Source organism: Rhinolophus ferrumequinum, chromosome 10 (assembly GCF_004115265.2).
Source record: "Rhinolophus ferrumequinum isolate MPI-CBG mRhiFer1 chromosome 10, mRhiFer1_v1.p, whole genome shotgun sequence".
NCBI lineage: Eukaryota > Metazoa > Chordata > Mammalia > Chiroptera > Rhinolophidae > Rhinolophus > Rhinolophus ferrumequinum.
In genome coordinates this window covers 28,217,175-28,235,695 of record NC_046293.1, presented here as the reverse complement: position 1 = coordinate 28,235,695, position 18,521 = coordinate 28,217,175, and the positions used below count along the sequence as shown (strand labels likewise).

The 18,521-nt window shown below is 40.5% G+C and overlaps 1 protein-coding gene across 1 annotated transcript in view; it reads left to right on the top strand.

Annotated features, from left to right (window-relative positions):
- Positions 1-18,521, top strand: part of GRIN2B (glutamate ionotropic receptor NMDA type subunit 2B) — a 398,438-nt gene that overhangs the window by 293,861 nt on the left and 86,056 nt on the right. Inside the window, exon 6 of the mRNA XM_033118774.1 lies at positions 271-385. Within this exon, the coding sequence (XP_032974665.1) occupies positions 271-385 (115 nt within the window). The remainder of the gene's footprint in view (positions 1-270; positions 386-18,521) is intronic.

Genomic DNA, 18,521 nt, shown 5'->3' with positions numbered 1-18,521 from the left:
TTTGCTCAAAGTCATAGCTATAGACTCAACTCAAACTCAGAGCCCTTATTTTAAATTGTATTATCTTCTCATATTTTTCCTAATAGGTGAAAACTTGATGACTCTATTGCATAATCAAATGGGAGCTCAAGAGGTACCAAGTTTCACATAGTGTTTGTATATTTATCTACGTGTATATCTCCGTCCACCTTTCTCTCTCTCTTCCTAGCTATCTTCTTCCCGGCATACTTTCTTCATACTTTTAACCTTCCTTTTATTTTATCTTTACAGGTATTTGATCAATGTCACTTTTGAGGGGAGAAATCTGTCCTTCAGTGAAGATGGCTACCAGATGCATCCGAAACTGGTGATAATCCTTCTGAACAAGGAGAGGAAGTGGGAGAGGGTAGGACATGTCTTTGGCAATTCTCCAGTAAACTAGAGGGGCAGGGATGTAACATTTTGTGGCACGGTGAATGAAAACAGTCCCTTGGTTTGGGTATCTAGCTGGGGAACAAGAGATCAATATTTTGAGAACATAGGAGAAATCATTTCTCAAATTTCTATCTCCATTTTCTTGCTATGCTGGTTAATCAAGTAATTATTTTCTTTATATATTGCTATTTTTATTGATTATGGTGCTGTCTGAATCATGACTTTGTTTTAATGGAAGAGTAATTCATATACAACATAACACAATTTGGTGAAGAAAGCGAATCAGTGGTACAATTTAGAAGTCACGTCCTACACAGTATACTGGGGAGGCCTGTGAAACCTAACTTATGAGCAGCCAGGTATGGATGTACTGTGTTGAGAGGCTTGCCATGCAAGGCTCTTCTCAGTATCTCTCCCAATGCCAGCTGATCACAGTGTCTGAAATTCTACCGTTAGAAATTAATTTCTATAGATGACAGGCTGCCGAGGTTTAATTCCCGGCTCCTCTACACACTAACGTGTCTACTTAGGAACTTGGACAGTACTCTTAACTCTTCGTGCCTCTCCTTCCTCATCTGTAAAATTGGAATAATAATAATAATAATAACAATAGTACCAATATCACAGGGTTTTTATGAGGATTCAATATATTAATATATGTAGAGGACTTAGAAATGTGCCTGGCACATAGTAAGCACTCAATCGGTATTAGCTTTTATTACTATTCCTGGTCCCTAGTTAAATACAAATGTTTCTGAGAGTAATGTCATCACTGGTATTTCTTGGAGTATGTCCTGCAGGGCATTTATCCCTTGAGATACTTTGCTGAAAAATGGTTTTGCAAATATATAAGTTTGGGAGATGCTACCTACTGTTTCTCACTCTGGGAGATTCTCAGAACACATTAGCATTTGAAAGTTCAGAGATGTCTTATAGCAAAAAACATCTTTCATTTTATTTAATTTGGCATTTCCCCAAAATTGTTTTATCACAGCACCCCTTTGTGCCTGAAATTCATATTCTGGGAAACACTGATTTAAGGCAATTTCTATAAACTCCATGGGCTAGTTGGCTGAGAACAGGCTTTAAGATGTCAGGGCTCTGACTAGAATGGAAACCGTGCTACACATTTCGAGAGAAAGTAGCCAGGAAAAGAGGCCAGAGATAAACTTGAAATTCAGTGTTGTCACAGAGAACCCTGGAAAGGTAGTTATATGACTGCTCACTGGTGAAACTGGGCGTGTGTGACTCAGGTAGTGGAACCTAGGACCTTATCCTTCAAACTGAAAGATCTCGGTGTGTCTTGTTCCTCATATTGAAGAACAGCTATAAGGCTTACATTATTCCTGGTATTCTTGATTAAAGTTGCCCTCCCTCCTCTGAGTTATCATTTGTTCAAAAATGGTTGTTCCCTGGGCTCCTGCTCTTCACCCCAATCAAGCTGCTTTTCACTGCTGCTGTAGAGACAAGATGATTTAAGAAGTGTGCTGGTACCCTCCTGTATAACAGGCACTTCTCTATACCTCCAGAAGAGGATTTATTAATAACTGAGGCTTCATGCATGGATCAGAAGTCATCCAGCTGGGGTAGCTTTTGTGCAATAAACTCGTGATTACTGTCTCAAGTATGGGGTATCTCAAACCATCGTTTCTTAAAGAGACACCACTTGCTGTCACTTGTACTGAGTTCTCTTCCTTAGGCTGGACTCTGAGACCTGTGGTGCCCAACCCTTTACAAAACTAAACCCTCCTTCCTGGAATTGGTGTCCCTTCCTCCTTATCAATTCTGCCTTTACTTAGCTCTTGAATATATTCCTTTCTTTTTATTTGATCGAAGGACAATGTGATGTGCCTCCCCGTCCTCGATGCCCACTCTTGTCCATTCAGGTCAGTCCTGGGCATGGCTGTAGGTGAGTTTCCTTAGGCACTATTCTGCTTATGTTCTTTCTCTGCCCAAAACCTGCTCAAAGCTTCTGTGGTTTATGGATTCGGTTCAAACTTCATCTATTCTTGCATCCAAGGCTCTGGTCTACCTTCCAACGCCTGTCTTCTCTTCCTCGTTGTTTCCCATCTCACTAACAAGCTGCATTGGACTCCTCTCTGTTCTGAGAGTGTTTGTTGCTCCCTGTACAGCAATGTCATGATGTCTCCTTTTCTTGGGATGAATTGTGCAATTATACAAATCATAACCATCCTTTGATACCCAATTAAAATATTGCTGTCTCCTTCCCTGATTTTTGAGACTTAATCTCTCACTCCCTTGTCCCCTGTAGCTTTTGTCCATACCTCTGTTGTAGCATTCATCACATCTGCCTGCATTAGAGTTGTGCGTAAACATGCTTCCAGGGACAGAGGCTGTGTCTTTTATCGTTGTATCCTCACAGCACCCTGGAAGAGTGTGTTACATAGAGTAGTTCGATAAACATGTGCTGAATGAATGAGAACCATTACATTGCAAGAGTCTAAAATTTATCGTTAAGAATCCAAGTTTATGCTATTGCCCTTGACACAATAGCTGAGTTTTCGGTTGTTGTTGTTGCTGTTTTTTGTTTTTTGGTGGGAGGAGAGATAAAATCTTTATGTAGGTTGATTTTTCATAGATCATGCTTTAAGTGTACTAAGGGAATTTGTTATTTAAAGAAATTCTTTTCTTTATCTTTCTGTAAAGCATTTTGGGAAGGGTTGGAGTTATGGAATGGAACGTTTTCACGTCAATTTGGTTAAATCAGGGAACACTGCTGACAAAAGATCTTTTGTGTTTACAGAGTTCCCAGAACCACACAGCTCCCTAGCTTGGAAGTCCTTGTTGGGACTCACTTGTGGGCAGAAAGGGATGTCAGGAGCCAGGCACAGCTCCAGGGCATGTCTAGGATGTGGAGAAACTACACGGTGGGAAGTTGTACCTTTTGTTCCACTGTTACCCTGGCCCCCAGGACCTTTCTTCATTCTCAGAATTCCTAATACTACTTCAGAAGGTCCCCTGTGGTCCAGGGGAGATTTAGTGTCTGTGGACTCCAGGCAGGTAGGCACCAGGGTAAGGATTCTGCAGTGTGGAGATGGATACTGGGGAGATAAGCAGGAAAAGAATCTGGATTTGTGGAAGAAACACGGGCTAAGAGACTGGACTCTTAGCTTCTCGTCATGCTCCTAACTCGCTGTGTGACCTGCTCTTTTCGCTTCACTGGCTCATTTTTTCCTCATGTCTTAAAAGCATGGCATGAGATTAAGAAGACTTCTAGGGTCCTCTCCAGCTCTAACTTCTGGGGTTGTAAACTCACATTGTAAATAAATAGAAGCTTGGAATGAAAATTGGGGGAGAGCTGGAGCATACAGAAGAAACCGGAGTTCGTTTTTAAGGACAGTAGCTCCCCAGGCATATTTGTCATTCTTGTCATTTAGATAAATATCGTCTCTTCCGACGGCCTTCCCTAATGACTCAAGCTACAGTAGCCATCCTGTCACTCTATCACAACGGTTGATTTTAATTTTCTCCAATATACTTATTATCTGATGTATCACTTACTAAACAAACTGCTTGTATGTTTGTTGATTGTCTCTTCACACCAGGACAGATGCTTCATGGGAGCAAGGACCTCATTCACCTCTACAATCCTTACCACTTAAGAGGAGTGAACACTCAAAAGATCATTGCTGATAAATGAAGAATCTGTATGCTTAGGAGCGTTAGAATATTGACCAGCCATTTCACCTGTACTTGAAAATTCCCCCTTTAGACAGAGTGGTTTACTGAAGGCTGTATGAGAGCAGGCACCTTTCCCACCTTTGGAGTGAATGCTCTGAGTACCAGCAAAGGGCACAGGGGCGAGCTCCAGGGAGGCTTGTTTCTGGGGAGGCATGCCTGAACAGTTTCAACAGGAAGGCCCGGGAAGATTCATGAAGTGGTTGAGGCGAACCCTGTGATGGAATTTCACAATATTTCTTCAGATTTTTAAAAACTAGTCTCGAAGCTACTGTCTCATAAATGTGGTTCCTTTCAAAACACTTAAAGTCAAGGCCACATAGTCCATGGGACTGAGCATAATTTTGGAAATCAGAAAGAGCTGAGATCAATTACCCAGGTTGCTGTTTATCAGCTGTGTAAACTCAGTGACTCGTATTACCTGAGTCTACCTCCATTTTGTAAAATAGGGTTTTACGTATGGCTTTGATAAAGATGAAAGGAGATTTCATAGTAAAGCACCAGTTAATAGCACCTGAACCATTGCCAGTCTTCAGCAAATGTCAATTGGTTGTCCCTACCCTCCTTGTGTAATTTTTTAAGATAATATTTGCACATGGTGAAAAAAATCAAATGATACCCAAAAAGAGTCAAATGGTGAGAAGAATGTCCTGTTATCATCTATGATCCTTGGTTTCTCCAAGCCCCTCCCCAGAGCAATTATTATTCCCAATGTCTTATGTATTTGCTCTGAAAATACTCCAAGTATATACAAATATATATTTATTCAGCCTCCTTTTTAAAAAACAATTAGTAACTGCTTTTATGAACCTTCAATGGGATCCTATATAATTATCCACTAAATAGGCAAGGGGTGTGTGTGTAGCTAGAAGAGCAAAGAGATCTCTGGATCAGAATTATATTCACAGAAGTCCAAGTACATCTCTCTGGTATGTAGTAACATGGAGAAGAACATTTAAAAAGGAATACACACACACACACACACACACACGCATACACATGCATAGCATAATGAGTTGGAAAAGGGTAGGGAATGGTGAAAAAGAATTGTGTGCACAGTGGGTTCATTTGTACGTGGGGGACAGCTGCATAAAACTTGCATTAAAAATAGTCTGGCACAGAGAAGCAGTTCCAACAAGCGTTCAGACTTCTGTCTTTATCAGAGCCTCTCATGATTTGCTTCATTGCTACTGCTCTCTGCTTCCATTTAATCGTTCCTAAAATGGGGATAATAAAAATGAAATGCAGTGGGGGTGTGTCTGAGTAACGACTTCAAGAAATGATGATGGTGCATTTTCAGGCTGTACGATGTAAACAGGCCTTAAAGGGACTGTCCGGGCCAGAATTACAGGGGGATCTGTATGGTTTGCAGCTCTGCTTGTCTTTTCCCCATAGAGACAAGAGTTGTGTTTTATAAGCCCACTCCCTCTTCTCTGCCTCCACCTTCCAGAACATGCCCTTCCTTCTGTAGATTAAAACATTCTCAGTTTGTTTGGGTCATTCTTTGAGCTTCCCAAACCCCAGTTATAATTTTAGGCTTGCAATATCCAGGAGACAGTACCAACCTCAGGTATGGATGATATGTGATACTAGCACCTAAGGACTAGAATGATCATGTTCCAGAATGATCCATTTGGTGATAATACAACGCAAGTTGATCACTACTATGGCATATTCCACTTAAAAGATGTTTGACAAAACAGTCTGTCCATCCCCTCGCACGTGCGTACGTGCATGCGCACGTGCACGTGCACACACACACACAGACTCACTCAAGTATTATACAAACTGACAGACGGCTCATGAACATAGGAACCATGTCTGTTTGGTTTTCCCCTGTATGTCTCTGCCCAGCACAATGCGAGACTTTACTGAAGACGCCGGTAAATATTTGGTGATGGCCCAAACACACTTGTACAAGGCATGCTCCACCTCCCAGGCTCAGAGGAGAAGCCAGAGAATATCCATGCCCTTTCCAGACTCTATACAGGGTGTCTGAGGACGTGAGACAGAAGCTCCTCATCTCAGGGGCTTTTGTTCTGGATCTCCTGATACCGCCATTTGACATGATATTTTTGCTGACTTTTTACTGAGTACTAATATGCATCATTGGATTAAGGGATTAGAAAACAGGTTTTATGGAGAAAGGCTGCGGGAATTGGGGTTGTTGAGGGGAAGACGAAAAGGCAATGTGGTGATGACTTACTCTTTTTAAATGTGTGAAGAATTATTGTTCCAGGTGTTGAGATCAGCTGTTTACTTTCTCTTCCTAGACAAAACCAGAGTAAGTGGGCTTAAGGTCAAGCAGAAGGGATTTATATTACCTACAGGGAAAATTTCTTAATAGAGAGAAGTGTTGAGTACCAGAACTGTTAACAACCCCAGGCAATGACTTTGGAAGTCCTAAAAATCAGCTATGTCCTCATATAGCTCTGTAAAGTACAGTCCTACCCAAACAACACTGCATGAACTATATGTCATTGAGAGGGTTTTCTGTTCTCCCTTCATTTCCCTTCCCTTCCCCTCTTTTCCCTTCCCTTTCCTGTCCTCCCACTTTAATTACTGAGCACCTACCATGAGCCAAGCATTGCACGCACCAGATTAGTATTGTAGTTTTCCTCATGTCAGGGTGTGGGGAGTACATTGTAAGGAGAAAGAGGTGCTTATTGTGACACTTTTCTATAACCTACGTTGATTTTAAATTTTATTATTTGATATGGAATAATAATTGGGTGGCTCTTTCATGTTGCTTACTTAGTAATGACTGCTAATATATATTTTATTTATGACAATGGCTTGCACACAGGGCCACTGGATTATATATTTTTGGCTGTCTTTCCAAGTTATAGTTATCATAAACTCTCACATCCAAGTGTTCCCTTCTCTTGTTCCCTGAGCTCCAAGAGCCATGGCTTACCCCCTTTGCCTACACCCATTTCTGAGATTTCAGAAAGAGACTGCTACGGGCTAACCCCTGGGAGCAGGAGGTGTGCCCTTAACCTCCAAACTCACAACACCGCTGTGAGACTGAATCCACAAAGTGAAGCTGCTACTCCCATGTATGTTTGTCAAATAATTCAGAGAGAAGAGCAGGACATATTGGGGTAATAGACTTCAGAAATGTCATTTCAGAAAGGCTGGTTGTCTTCATGCGCTTGTCGTCAGCCACTGAATGAAACGGATAAAACAAGAAGATAATCTTGGTTGACTTTACTTTTGAAACCTGGACATGCTGATGGGAGAAAAGGCAAAATTGAACTCAGAGACTAAAGCTGGCTTCACCTTGGCTTAAGGAAACATGGTAAAGAGGAAAGTGACCCCAAAGCCAATATATGGCTTTCATCCATCGTGTTTAAATTTTATTGAGTTTTTATTTCGTGACAGTTATCTGTGGTTGGCTCTTGAGTCCTCTGAACTGTCTTTATAATTCTTCGGTTGTAATGTTTCCCAAGTAGTGATATTGAAAATAGTGTAGAGGTTAGAAGACTCTTGTGTTTGTTTATATACAGGTTAAAACAGTATTTATGATTTTCTTATTATAAAGGTAATTTATGCTTGTTAAAGACATTACGAGAGATAAAATAAAATTTACCTATGTACACACCTACAAAGAATTAGCATTTAAATTTTTCTATTTCTTACTGACGTTTTTTCAGTGCATGTTGTGTGTATGTGTGTATGTTATAACACAATACAATGTGATACAACAGAATTGGGAACATAATATATGAACAGTTTGAAATCTACTTTTTTTCTCTTGCTATGATTTTGTAGCCATTTTCCTATTTTATTTCAAAAGCATGACACTTAATGACTGTCTAATAATCCATTGTAAGGCTATATCATGCCTCTTTAAACTGATCCCTCATGATTACATATTCATACGTGTATTAAATAGAGACTCTGGTTCTCATGAAAATAATTTCAGAGTTTTTGATAGTCCAACTTTGATGCCGTAAGACTGCTTTTCAAGGTAACAAGGTTTGGCCACACTTCTTGTTATCTAATGTCCCTATTAAAAACGACAGCCCTGAATTTGAGAATGACTTGGGTTATATTAATTCATTGACAACCAGGAGCACATATGCAGTTGGTGTGGAAGGCTCTCCTTTTGATTCCTGGTCTTTAAGGAGTCACAGAGGGCTTTCTCTTTTTGACCTGATTGAGTGTACTGTCCTCTAACTTTGCTGATAACAGTATTTCTTATCTTTGGTAGTACATCACATAGAGAATAGGGTTAGCCATGCATTCTGTGTCTTTCTGCAGCTTTCATCATATTGGGACCATTTTCTCGAGGGTTGTAGGCTTGTAAAATTCAGGCCCATGTTCCCGGGGAGCTAGTAGGGCTCATGTTTGGTGCACATCCTTTCTAGTGCTATGTCGATCCCCTTGGCCAACAATAACCCAGAAAGAAGAGAGAGCAATCCCCTTTTTCTCCAGTGGGGACAGCACCTGGTTAACTCACATACCCACAGGTGATGTGCCTCAAGACTGACTGGGCCTTTGTAGCAGTCAGCTGTATGTAAGTCCCACCAAACAAGCTGCTTTTTGCATATATTAATCGCATATTGACTTTATCTGAGAGCTGAAGTTTTACATTAAAGCTATAATATGTCAATATCCTTCGTACATAAGCAAGCCTCTAATGACCTAACGCCCGGAGCTTTTCTGCTGGGAGTTTTTCCTACAGTGACGATGGATTTGTACTAGGCCACACACCGTCTCTGTCTCCATAATGTCTATTTATGAGAGCTTGCCAGAATCAGGGTAAAAATAATGCGTGTGCACAGGGAGAGAAGCTCTGACCATGGCATGGTAACTCTGCTGATGGACCTGCAGTACAAGGATTTGAAAGGAAGTGTTGGCCAATTAAGAAAACAAGTTGTCTTTAAGAATTAAAGCTATTAATAAAACACATAGGCACAAATCTCCCACAATAGCCATAGAACTCAGATTATCTGGGGTGATGTTATTATTTTCTCTATTAGAATTAGTTCTCATCTTAATTTGGTGAACATTTCAGTTCATTCTGATGTATATATATATATATATACACGTGTATATATATATATATATATATATATATACACACACACATACACATATATAAATATATAGAGAGAGAGGGAGAGGGAGAGGGAGAGAGAGAGAGAGACCTTAAGATGGCTCAGGAGCCCTCACCTCATGTGATCCAGGTGTTCTCTGATACCCAGTAAAGGTGTCCCACTGCTGGTTCTATGGGCATTTCAGGTCTTAGTTCTGTCAGCTACCTGTTCTGAAGGTTTAAACATAAAGCAAATCTGTGCCAGGGAAATGGTGAGAGGGAAAGTGTGATCCTGGGGAGGGAAATAAAGAGGAGAAGGGCCCATGTAGAAGGTAGTGGTCAGGGAGAGTGACAGACATAAAGGGGAAAGAACCCCACCCTTCGTGCTGTCCTTCCCAGGTGTACAGCATTCCCTGTTTCACCAAACGCCTCTAGATCCTTTTACATTTTTCTACTTCAAGGGTTTGTGTAGGGTATCTTGTAAGATTATCATCTTTGGCTATTCCTGTATTAATATGTACTATTTTCCTTCATTCATCCCATATGGGAGGGAGCTTGCTGGCTGACAAAGGAACAGAATACTACCTCTCAGGTAGAATTCCTGGTGGATATTTAAGCCACTTCAGCAGTCTCTTTATAGAAGAGTGGGAGAAAAAATTCTATTTTCCTGATAGGAGCTGAGAAAGATATACAATTTCTAGAACAGTCTAGCCTGGGATTAAGGGATCTTAGCAAGATTTGGGCACTAGCACATCTAACATTTGTATAATACCTCATTAGCAATGTGATTTATAAAGAACTTTAGCACATACAATCTATTTGGATTCCTATTAAAAGGTTGGGAAATACTTGTACAAAAAAGTAAACTGACGCTCAGAAAGGTCCCATGATTTGCTGAAAGTCACACAGCAAAAGAGTGGCAGAACTGGGTGTTGTCATTGACATCTAGTTCCATGTAAGTCCAGGAGACTTTGTGCCTTAACACACAGTGTGAGAGGACAAATAGACTGAGAGGGTGAACATGTAGCAAAGTCCTAGGGAATAATTTGGTAGACCAGATTTCAGATCTCACCATGGAAACATGTGGGCCCGATCACTTACGTCTCTAAACTAAGTAATAAGAAATGGGGCAAGGGCAGTAGTTAGCCCAGACTGTGCCTGGTTGTTTCAATGTAACATTTTCCTGAGATTAACAAAAGTGAAAAAGGAAAGGAGGAAGGGAAGGAAGGAGAGAAGCAAGAAAGATAAAAACAACAAAAAAGCTTTTCTGCATCCCTGTATCCCTATACCTCCTCACCATTCTCTCTCTCTCTCTCTCTCTCTCTCTCTCTCTCTCTCTCTCTCTCTCTCTTTCTCTCTCTCTCTCTCTCTCTCTCTCTCTCTCTCTCTCTCTCTCTCTCTCTCTCTCTCTCTCTCCTCTCTCTCTCTCTCTCTCCTTTCAGTTGAGAGCAAGAACATATTTCCTCAAACCGTGAAGCTGGAACATCTTCCTCTCGATAACCAAGGCCATAGCTACACAGAAACAGCTGTCTAGGTCCCAATTGCAACAGAGGAGATATTCTAGGGAAGAGTTATCTTTTGCCTTAAAAGTTCTTCTAAAGTACAGCCACCATGGATGGCAGTGGCACTGTGGCCATCCAGTCCCACTGATCAGACATCTGATGGTGGTGCAGAGAAACACGGAAACACCAGGGGGAATCTAAAATAGCTGACCTACAAAATAGTCCTTAAATCTTAGTAGGAGAGTGACATGAAATTTTCACTTTGTTTTTCATAAAACACAATCAACCAAGTATTTTATGAACTCAACTAGCTAAGCGAGGATCTCATATAAAACTAGATGAAAGTTCATTAAGATAAATATATATATTTTTTCATATATATGTGTATGTATACATTTTCATATATATATGCATATATATATATGGGGGTGCCAAAATGTATACACATTTTAAGAAAGGAAAACTATTAAAATTGTAATACTCAATATATACCAATAACTTGAATACAAGTCACGTTTGACTTCTGCAATTACAAGAGGTGCTCAGAGTGATTACCATCAGTGTCCAGACACTTCTGATTACGGCGGACTACTGCTTGAGCAACGCTGACCAAAGTGTCCACTTACATACTTTCTTTTTGGCACCCCAGTATATATGAGAGAGAAAGTAGGAGCAAAACTTAACGAATAAGAACACTGATCTTCTGTGATTCATAATTGCCATTTAATAATCCCCCAAGTATGACTGTGGATTTCACTGTCGTACATGTGTTAATTTAAGAGGGATGAATATTTTTTATTTAAATAACCGTCTAGTTATTGTTAGCGTCACGGTCTGTCTTTGGCTAGTGATACTTGTCTCCCATTTAGAGTAATGATGTGAAAATGTCTAAATAAATATATTTTTAAAAAGAAGGTTATTTCACATGTTGTCAAAAATAGGGTAGATGGTACACAGATGTGGCAAAAATGATTGCAGTGCTACTTGAACAAGTGAAATTTGGGAAATGCTTCCACAGGACAAATGTGCCCCCAACCCTGGCTCACAAGTCCCAACATTCAAGGCTGACTTGCCCTCTCACCTTCCTCCCCTTCATTCTTGAATTTAGCTCACAGGCCAGTGTAATTGCAACTAAACCCTTCTCAACACCTCTTGTAATTTTATGCCTGCATGCCTTGCCTTATGCTCTCCCTTTAACCTTGGATTATTGAACTGTTCTTTGAGGCGTAGTTTAAAAGCCTAGAAGCTTTATATCTTACCTCTGCTTAGCACAGTGATTTATCTGAAGAAGTATAAATAGATGTTGCCCTGCCTTTCTATGCCTCCATTTCCTCATCTATAAAATAGGAAGAATAATAGTGCTTACCTCAAACTGTTGCTGTAAAGATCAAAAAATTTTTAATTCATGTAAAACTCTTAGTAGGACATTAAGCAGGTAGCCAGTGCTATGCAAATGTTCAGTTAGTTCACTTGAACGTATTTTAAACCAATAATAATACAATTGAAATTGTGTTCTAGAAATAAGTGGAGAAAAATTACCGCACACACACACACACACACACACACACAAAACAAGGTTGGATTTGCGCTTTAGTTACTAAAAGAAAGGAGCTAGGAAACAGCAAATAGACTTCTGAACGTGCTTAGTGATAAATCGGCAATAAGCGAACTTTCTTCCTTTATTCTTAAACAACTTTAAGCCCAGGGATTTTTAAAAACTTAAGTCTTGTAATAAGAAAATAATGGGAAAGTCCACGGCACAGCACAGCACACCGTGCTTGGGCCCATCACCCAGAAATCAGGGAACTACAAGCCTCCTCAGCTTAGATTGAGCACATTGTCGGTTCTCCGTAACCATTAAATAAAAACCAAACGCACATTAAGCAATAATGACGATTGATGAAACCTTGCAATGTGTCCTTGTGCCATTTGGTTCTCCTCTCTGTGCTTGAACCACCACTCTGTGCTTAAAAATAAAGAACCCCCCGTCTCCCGTACGGCTTCCTCGTCATGCCCGAGGGGACATGGGCCCACAACCATTAAAGGAATTCCTTCTACGAGAGAAAGTGGTTTCTGTCAAAAGACATGTCATAGTCTGGCTTGAATACAAAGGGGATGATGGACAGTGAATAATAGCAACAGTTGACACCTGCACAGTGTTTGACAGTTTACACCAGTGGTTCTTAAAGTGTGGTCCCTGGGCCAACAGCATCAGCATCGCCTGGGGATTTATTTGAAACCAAAATTCTCAGGTCCCACCCCAGAAGCTCTAGGGATGAGGGCCAGCAATCTGAGTTTTAACCTGTAAAACGTAGGGATAGTTGATCACAGACATTTCCTTTACCCAAGAAGCATCTGTTTAATGGATATTTAAGACGGCCACTCTGTCATTGTCCTCTGTTCTCATTTTATTTTCCAGCCATTAACTTTGAAATAAAACAGAATCTGTATCCCTCCATAAAGTGGAGGACAGAGCCAGAAGCCCAGCAAGACAGAGTTAAGGCGTATACCTCTCACTCCAGGGGATTCTGAATTACCTGTGGTCTTCGGCAACTCTACTACCGAAACTCCCTGATATTAGGCTGACTGTCTGGGTTTATTCATTCAGCAAGTATCTCCTGAGACCCTACTAAGTGCCAGGCACTGTTCTGGGTGCTGGGGGAACAGTATTGAATATGACCAGCAAATCCCCACCAAGGGCTTTGGAAATAGCTTTATTGTTTTAAATAAGTTGCCAGTTTCATTTCTAAGGAGTTTGTCCAATGGCTGCTGTTAGAAATTTAAATGGCAACTTACTTATAGTAAAAAAAAATTCAAATTATGCCCATAGGTCTTCTGCTTAAACTTTATATTGATATTGTATATTCTGTATAAACTTTATGTAGAGACTACAGACCCACTTCTGAGCTATGGTGGGACGTAGATATATTTGATCTTCCATTGTTTTAATTCCTACTGTCTTAGAGAATGGGATATGAATTTTTATAATTTGACATGCCAGGCTATGAACATTCCAATATTTATGTTTAATTTTCCCAAAGAATCAAGAAGCATTAACCATCACTGTTTCATGAAAACTATCTTTATTAAGTGACATACCCTAACCTACTATTTTAAATGAGCCTGACATGGTTTGGCAGCGATTGTGGCAATTGTTTCACTTCCTCAGTTGTGTCCATCTGACCCTATGGTCAAGATGTGCCTCTCCACGAGCACCTGGTGAGGATGATCAGGAAAGGCCACAGGCTAGCAGTCCACAGACTGCGTTGGGATCACAGACAGGTTCTATGTGACCTAAGAGAGAGATCGTTAAGATTAAATTGGGTTCTAGCACTTAAAAATTAAGGATTCCATTAAAACTCCACATTTCTGGATTTCCTGAAAATCAGGGGAGTGACAACAACACTGGGGGGGTAGCCGCCTTTGGATGGAATGTATGCCCTCCAGTTCAACATAGCCCCCCTGATGTCCCAGCCCTTTTATTCATGATCTACCGGGTTCTTACAGACATTGGAGTTTGTAACTCCCAGAAAAGGGAGGAGTTCAGAAAGATTCAGTCCCTGCTTACGATTTAAAATGTATACCTTGGAAATGGGTACCTTCTGGTATAGGGAATTGGGTGTTAATGGAGCAGACACAGCCTTTTGATTTGTCACTGCAGTTCATCTTGGAGCCCCAGGGGACAGCTGACAATTCTGAGTACTGTCTTACTGCATCAGTACTCAGGGCAGTCAGTCCTCCATTGTACTGAATCTCCAAATTCACCTTAGAGTGGTAGAAAGCAAAAGACACTACCTGTCAAAAGGGCTTTCTGTTTGTCAGACAATGAAATATAGAAATGTAAACTTTTAATGCCTTAAAAGGTCTTAGGCCAATAGTTTATGGTTACCAGAGGGTAAACGGGGAGGGGGGTGGTAGATGAGGGTAAAAGGGATCAAATATATGGTGATGGAAGGAGAACTGACTCCGGGTGGTGAACACACAATGGGATTTATAGATGATGTAATACAGAATTGTATTACACCTGAAATCTATGTAACTTTACTAACAATTGTCACCCCAATAAACATTAATTAAAAAAAAAAGTCTTAGGCATATGAAAGGTGTGAATTGATTAATTAATTAATTTATTTGTTTTCATGGCCAAGTAACAAATTAGTCTTTACTGGAGAAATATCCTGGAAAGGCTCCATAGACGTGTGGTGCCAAGGGGAATTTGAATGATTCAAGGGCATTTATCTGGCAACGAAAGGAAGGCTTCAGTAGAGGAGAAACTCAGCCAGGAGACCAGGACAATGAAGGAAAGGTGATGGGCAAATGAAAGAAAAGAGATGTGGAATAGGAAAAACTGAAATTAGAACTGAAGCCAGGCAAATGTCTTGCCTTAAGAACAGAAAGATGAGAGCTGAGAGCAATTAAAGGGGAGTGACAGAGCCTGAGTGGAGTGAGAGAGCAAGATGATTTCAGTCAAGCTAGTCTGATTAAACTAAAGCAGAGAGAAAGAAAGGAGAAAAGCAGAGTCAAAAAGAGAGGAGGTTGAAGTTGTCCAGGCAGAAGAGTCATACTCAGATGAGATTCTGAGTATTCAGGATAAAAGGGAAGGAGAGTTAATAATGAAAATAATGGCACCTGTATCTTTATTTTTGTGCAAATGCTAAATAAGGATGTAAGGAGAGTTCTTGGTCTCTTTCTGTCCTGGAGACATGCTATTTTAGATCCCCCCACCCCACTGCAGAAGTTGGAAATGCTCGATCTCAGAATGAAACTTCCTGTATCCAAAGAACCGCGATGAGGGTATAGCATTTTCTTCTCTGCAGAGCTCAGATGAACCTTTCTTCTCCGATCCCCATAGGCATTACTGTTTTACACGTGAAATCAGGACCTCAAAGCCCACCAGCTAAAGCCATCACTTTTGTTTTCCGTATCTCGAATTATTATGTCTGTCATCAGGCAGCTTCAGTTCAATTCAACAAACACATACTGATGGGCTCCTGAATGAAGGACCCTGTGCTAGGTTCTAAGAGGAAATAAGGTAAACAAGACACCCTGTTCTCAAGAAATGCACTCTCTTAAGAAAATGTGCACAAGCTGTAATACAGGGAAGAATATGACTATGATAGGCAGCCGCCAAGGTGACTCCCAATGATCCCCACCTATACTTGATTCTCTAGCTGAATTATTGTCCACTTAAACGACTAGATCTACGTGTGAGATCCTAGAGGAGGAAAATGCCTTACCTGGTTTTAACTGTATTGCACACAAAGTTATGAGGATCTCTTTTTCAGAACAGGAGGAATCCCATCCCATCTGGAGTAACAAACCTCTTTTATTTAATAATGTTTGCTATTTGTATCTGATTCCAAAAGTATAGTATTTGTTTATTAAGGAAAAATTAATAGCATAGAGAATAGCATAAAGAAGAAAATAAAATTCACCACAGATTCTACCACCCAGAGATGATTTCCGTTAACGTTTTGTCCCTATCATTCCTGTCTTTTTTCCTCCATGTTCTTATCGATTTTAAATGTGCCTTATACATATAAAGGCATATTTTTATAAAGTTGAGAAAATGCTACACCCTGTTTTGTAATCTACATTTTCCTTTAACAATATATTGTGAGTGGTATATCATAAATATATACCATTAAAATATAAAAACTAAATATGTTATGAAATATATTAAATATTTACCTGTCCACTTATCTGTTACCTATTTATAGTCATCTATTTATCACATGACTTCGAGTGCTATGTATTATCCCATTACGTAGAAACTGTATATGTATATATGTATGTATGTTATGAAATCCCTCTTCCTGATGTGCCCACCCCACTCCACAGAAGGTGCAACGTCTTGGCTGTGGCTTCCTGGTCTGAGTGTGTTGACAGTAGGGAGGTCTGTCACCATTGGCATTTGCCCTCTGTATCATTCACTTCCCAGTGAACTGCTGGAGCGGAGAACAGATGCCAATAGGTGTTTCGGAGGGTGCCAGGACATCTGCCTTTGCTGGCTCTTCCCATATCGCTGAACATGAACCGTGCTCCCTTTCTAAGCAAGCGCAGCCCTCCTGGGACTGACGCTGTGGTTGCAAATCTGTCTCTTGGTGCTCTTTCCTAAATGCCTTTTTAAACATGCTCAATAATGGATGAGCACCTGGGCCCTTCTTCACGAAGGAAAGCTCAAGCCGTTTTTAGAACGTGAAAAAGCTATTTGGCCCTTTCGAGCTGATTCTTGGAACGTCCCCAATTCCCCAGGACACCATTTAATAACCACTCGCTCCAGGACAGCAAGCTGTTTGCCCGGTGGGTCTTGTTGCTCCATTTCCTCTTCGGGTTGCTTTTTCAATCCTAGCCTGAACTTTCACTGGATCTTTGTAACCAGTCTACAGGCATGGAAGTCCTCAATCCCCTTCCTTGCTTTCTTTCTCTGCTCTGCCTCTCCTCGCTGCTGCATAACTCAAGCAGTATTCTATACTCAGTGTGGTCCTAGTATCCTAGAAATCAGCGAGTCCATTCCCTTTGGCCTATCAAGTCTTGGCTCTGCCATCAATCTACGGGGTGACCTTGGACAAGTCACTTAATATCCTTGGGCTTCAGTTTCCATATCTATAAAACAAGAGGGTTACATTAATTCCCTAAACTCCCTTCTAGTTCAGACAATCCGTGACTTCAAGTACATGTTCGAATTTTCCACAGTCTTTTGACTTGGCATATATTTTTAGTGACAACTATTTACTCATTAATTCATTATAAGAATTGCTTATTTTTAGAATTTCATTTCCTAGATGGAGCAGCTCCGTCATGTGGCTTCGTGGGCTTTGTTAACGGCTACTTCTAGGAAGGGGGCTGGGAAGGGAGGTCGAATTTTTCCACTGCCCTGCTTCGCTTGCCTTTTCAGGAATTTGCAGTCATTACAATCTAGAGCAGGCCTCTCTGGAAACTTGCTGCTTACTGAGCAATCAAGGAGAGATCTTTGACTCTCTTTGCCTTATGCAGTCAGATCGTTTGTGTCTTATCCTGAAAGAAACATTGGTGACTGGAGTCAGGCAGTGTCACAGTCGCTCATACAGACCACCAAAGTTCCCTACCCCACTGTAAAGCATTTTTTTATTATTATTATTATTTTAATACTGTATTTCTGAATATCGTTTTGCAAGTGACCACTTATCTCTTTCTCTGTGATCCCTTTCTTCAAAATTAGAAATAATTTTTGTTTCCTTTTTATAGTCTGAAATCATTATATTCTGGGACTAAATTGTGTGTATATGGTCTGGTTTACTGTTTGTTCAACAAATTCTTAAGCAGTCCTGCAATATGCTGGATTCTGTTCTCCAAGAAAAGAGTGTGAGGGAAAATTGGCTGATAGCGGAGAAAGCAAGAGAGAAATGAGGAAAATGGCAGGTACTCCACGAGAAGCTCGAAAAGGGGGAACTTTCTCAAAAGGGGTGAGAAACAGTATAGATTCCACCCAAGGCAGAAAACAGGAGGAATGAAAGGAAAGGCATCAGAAGATTTAGGGAGTCAAAACCCTGGTTTGTGCCAATTCTTCCTCTATAGAAGATTCCCTAAAGCGATAGGAACCGTGGCTGACAGATAATAAAGTGTTAGTAATAATAGCTAACACGTCTATAGGTCAGTATTTATAGGCCAAGCACGGTTCTGTGAAGATTACTTATGTATTAACTTATCTTAATCTTCACAACATCCCTATGGTGTTGGTATTTAAGATGAAAAAAAAAAAAACCAACAAAACAAACAAACAAAAAAACCCCCAAAGAAATCAGGAGGCCCAAAGAGGTTTAATGGCTTTCTGAAGGTCATGCAACTAGGAGGTGGAGGAGCCAGGGTTTAGACCAGGGGTG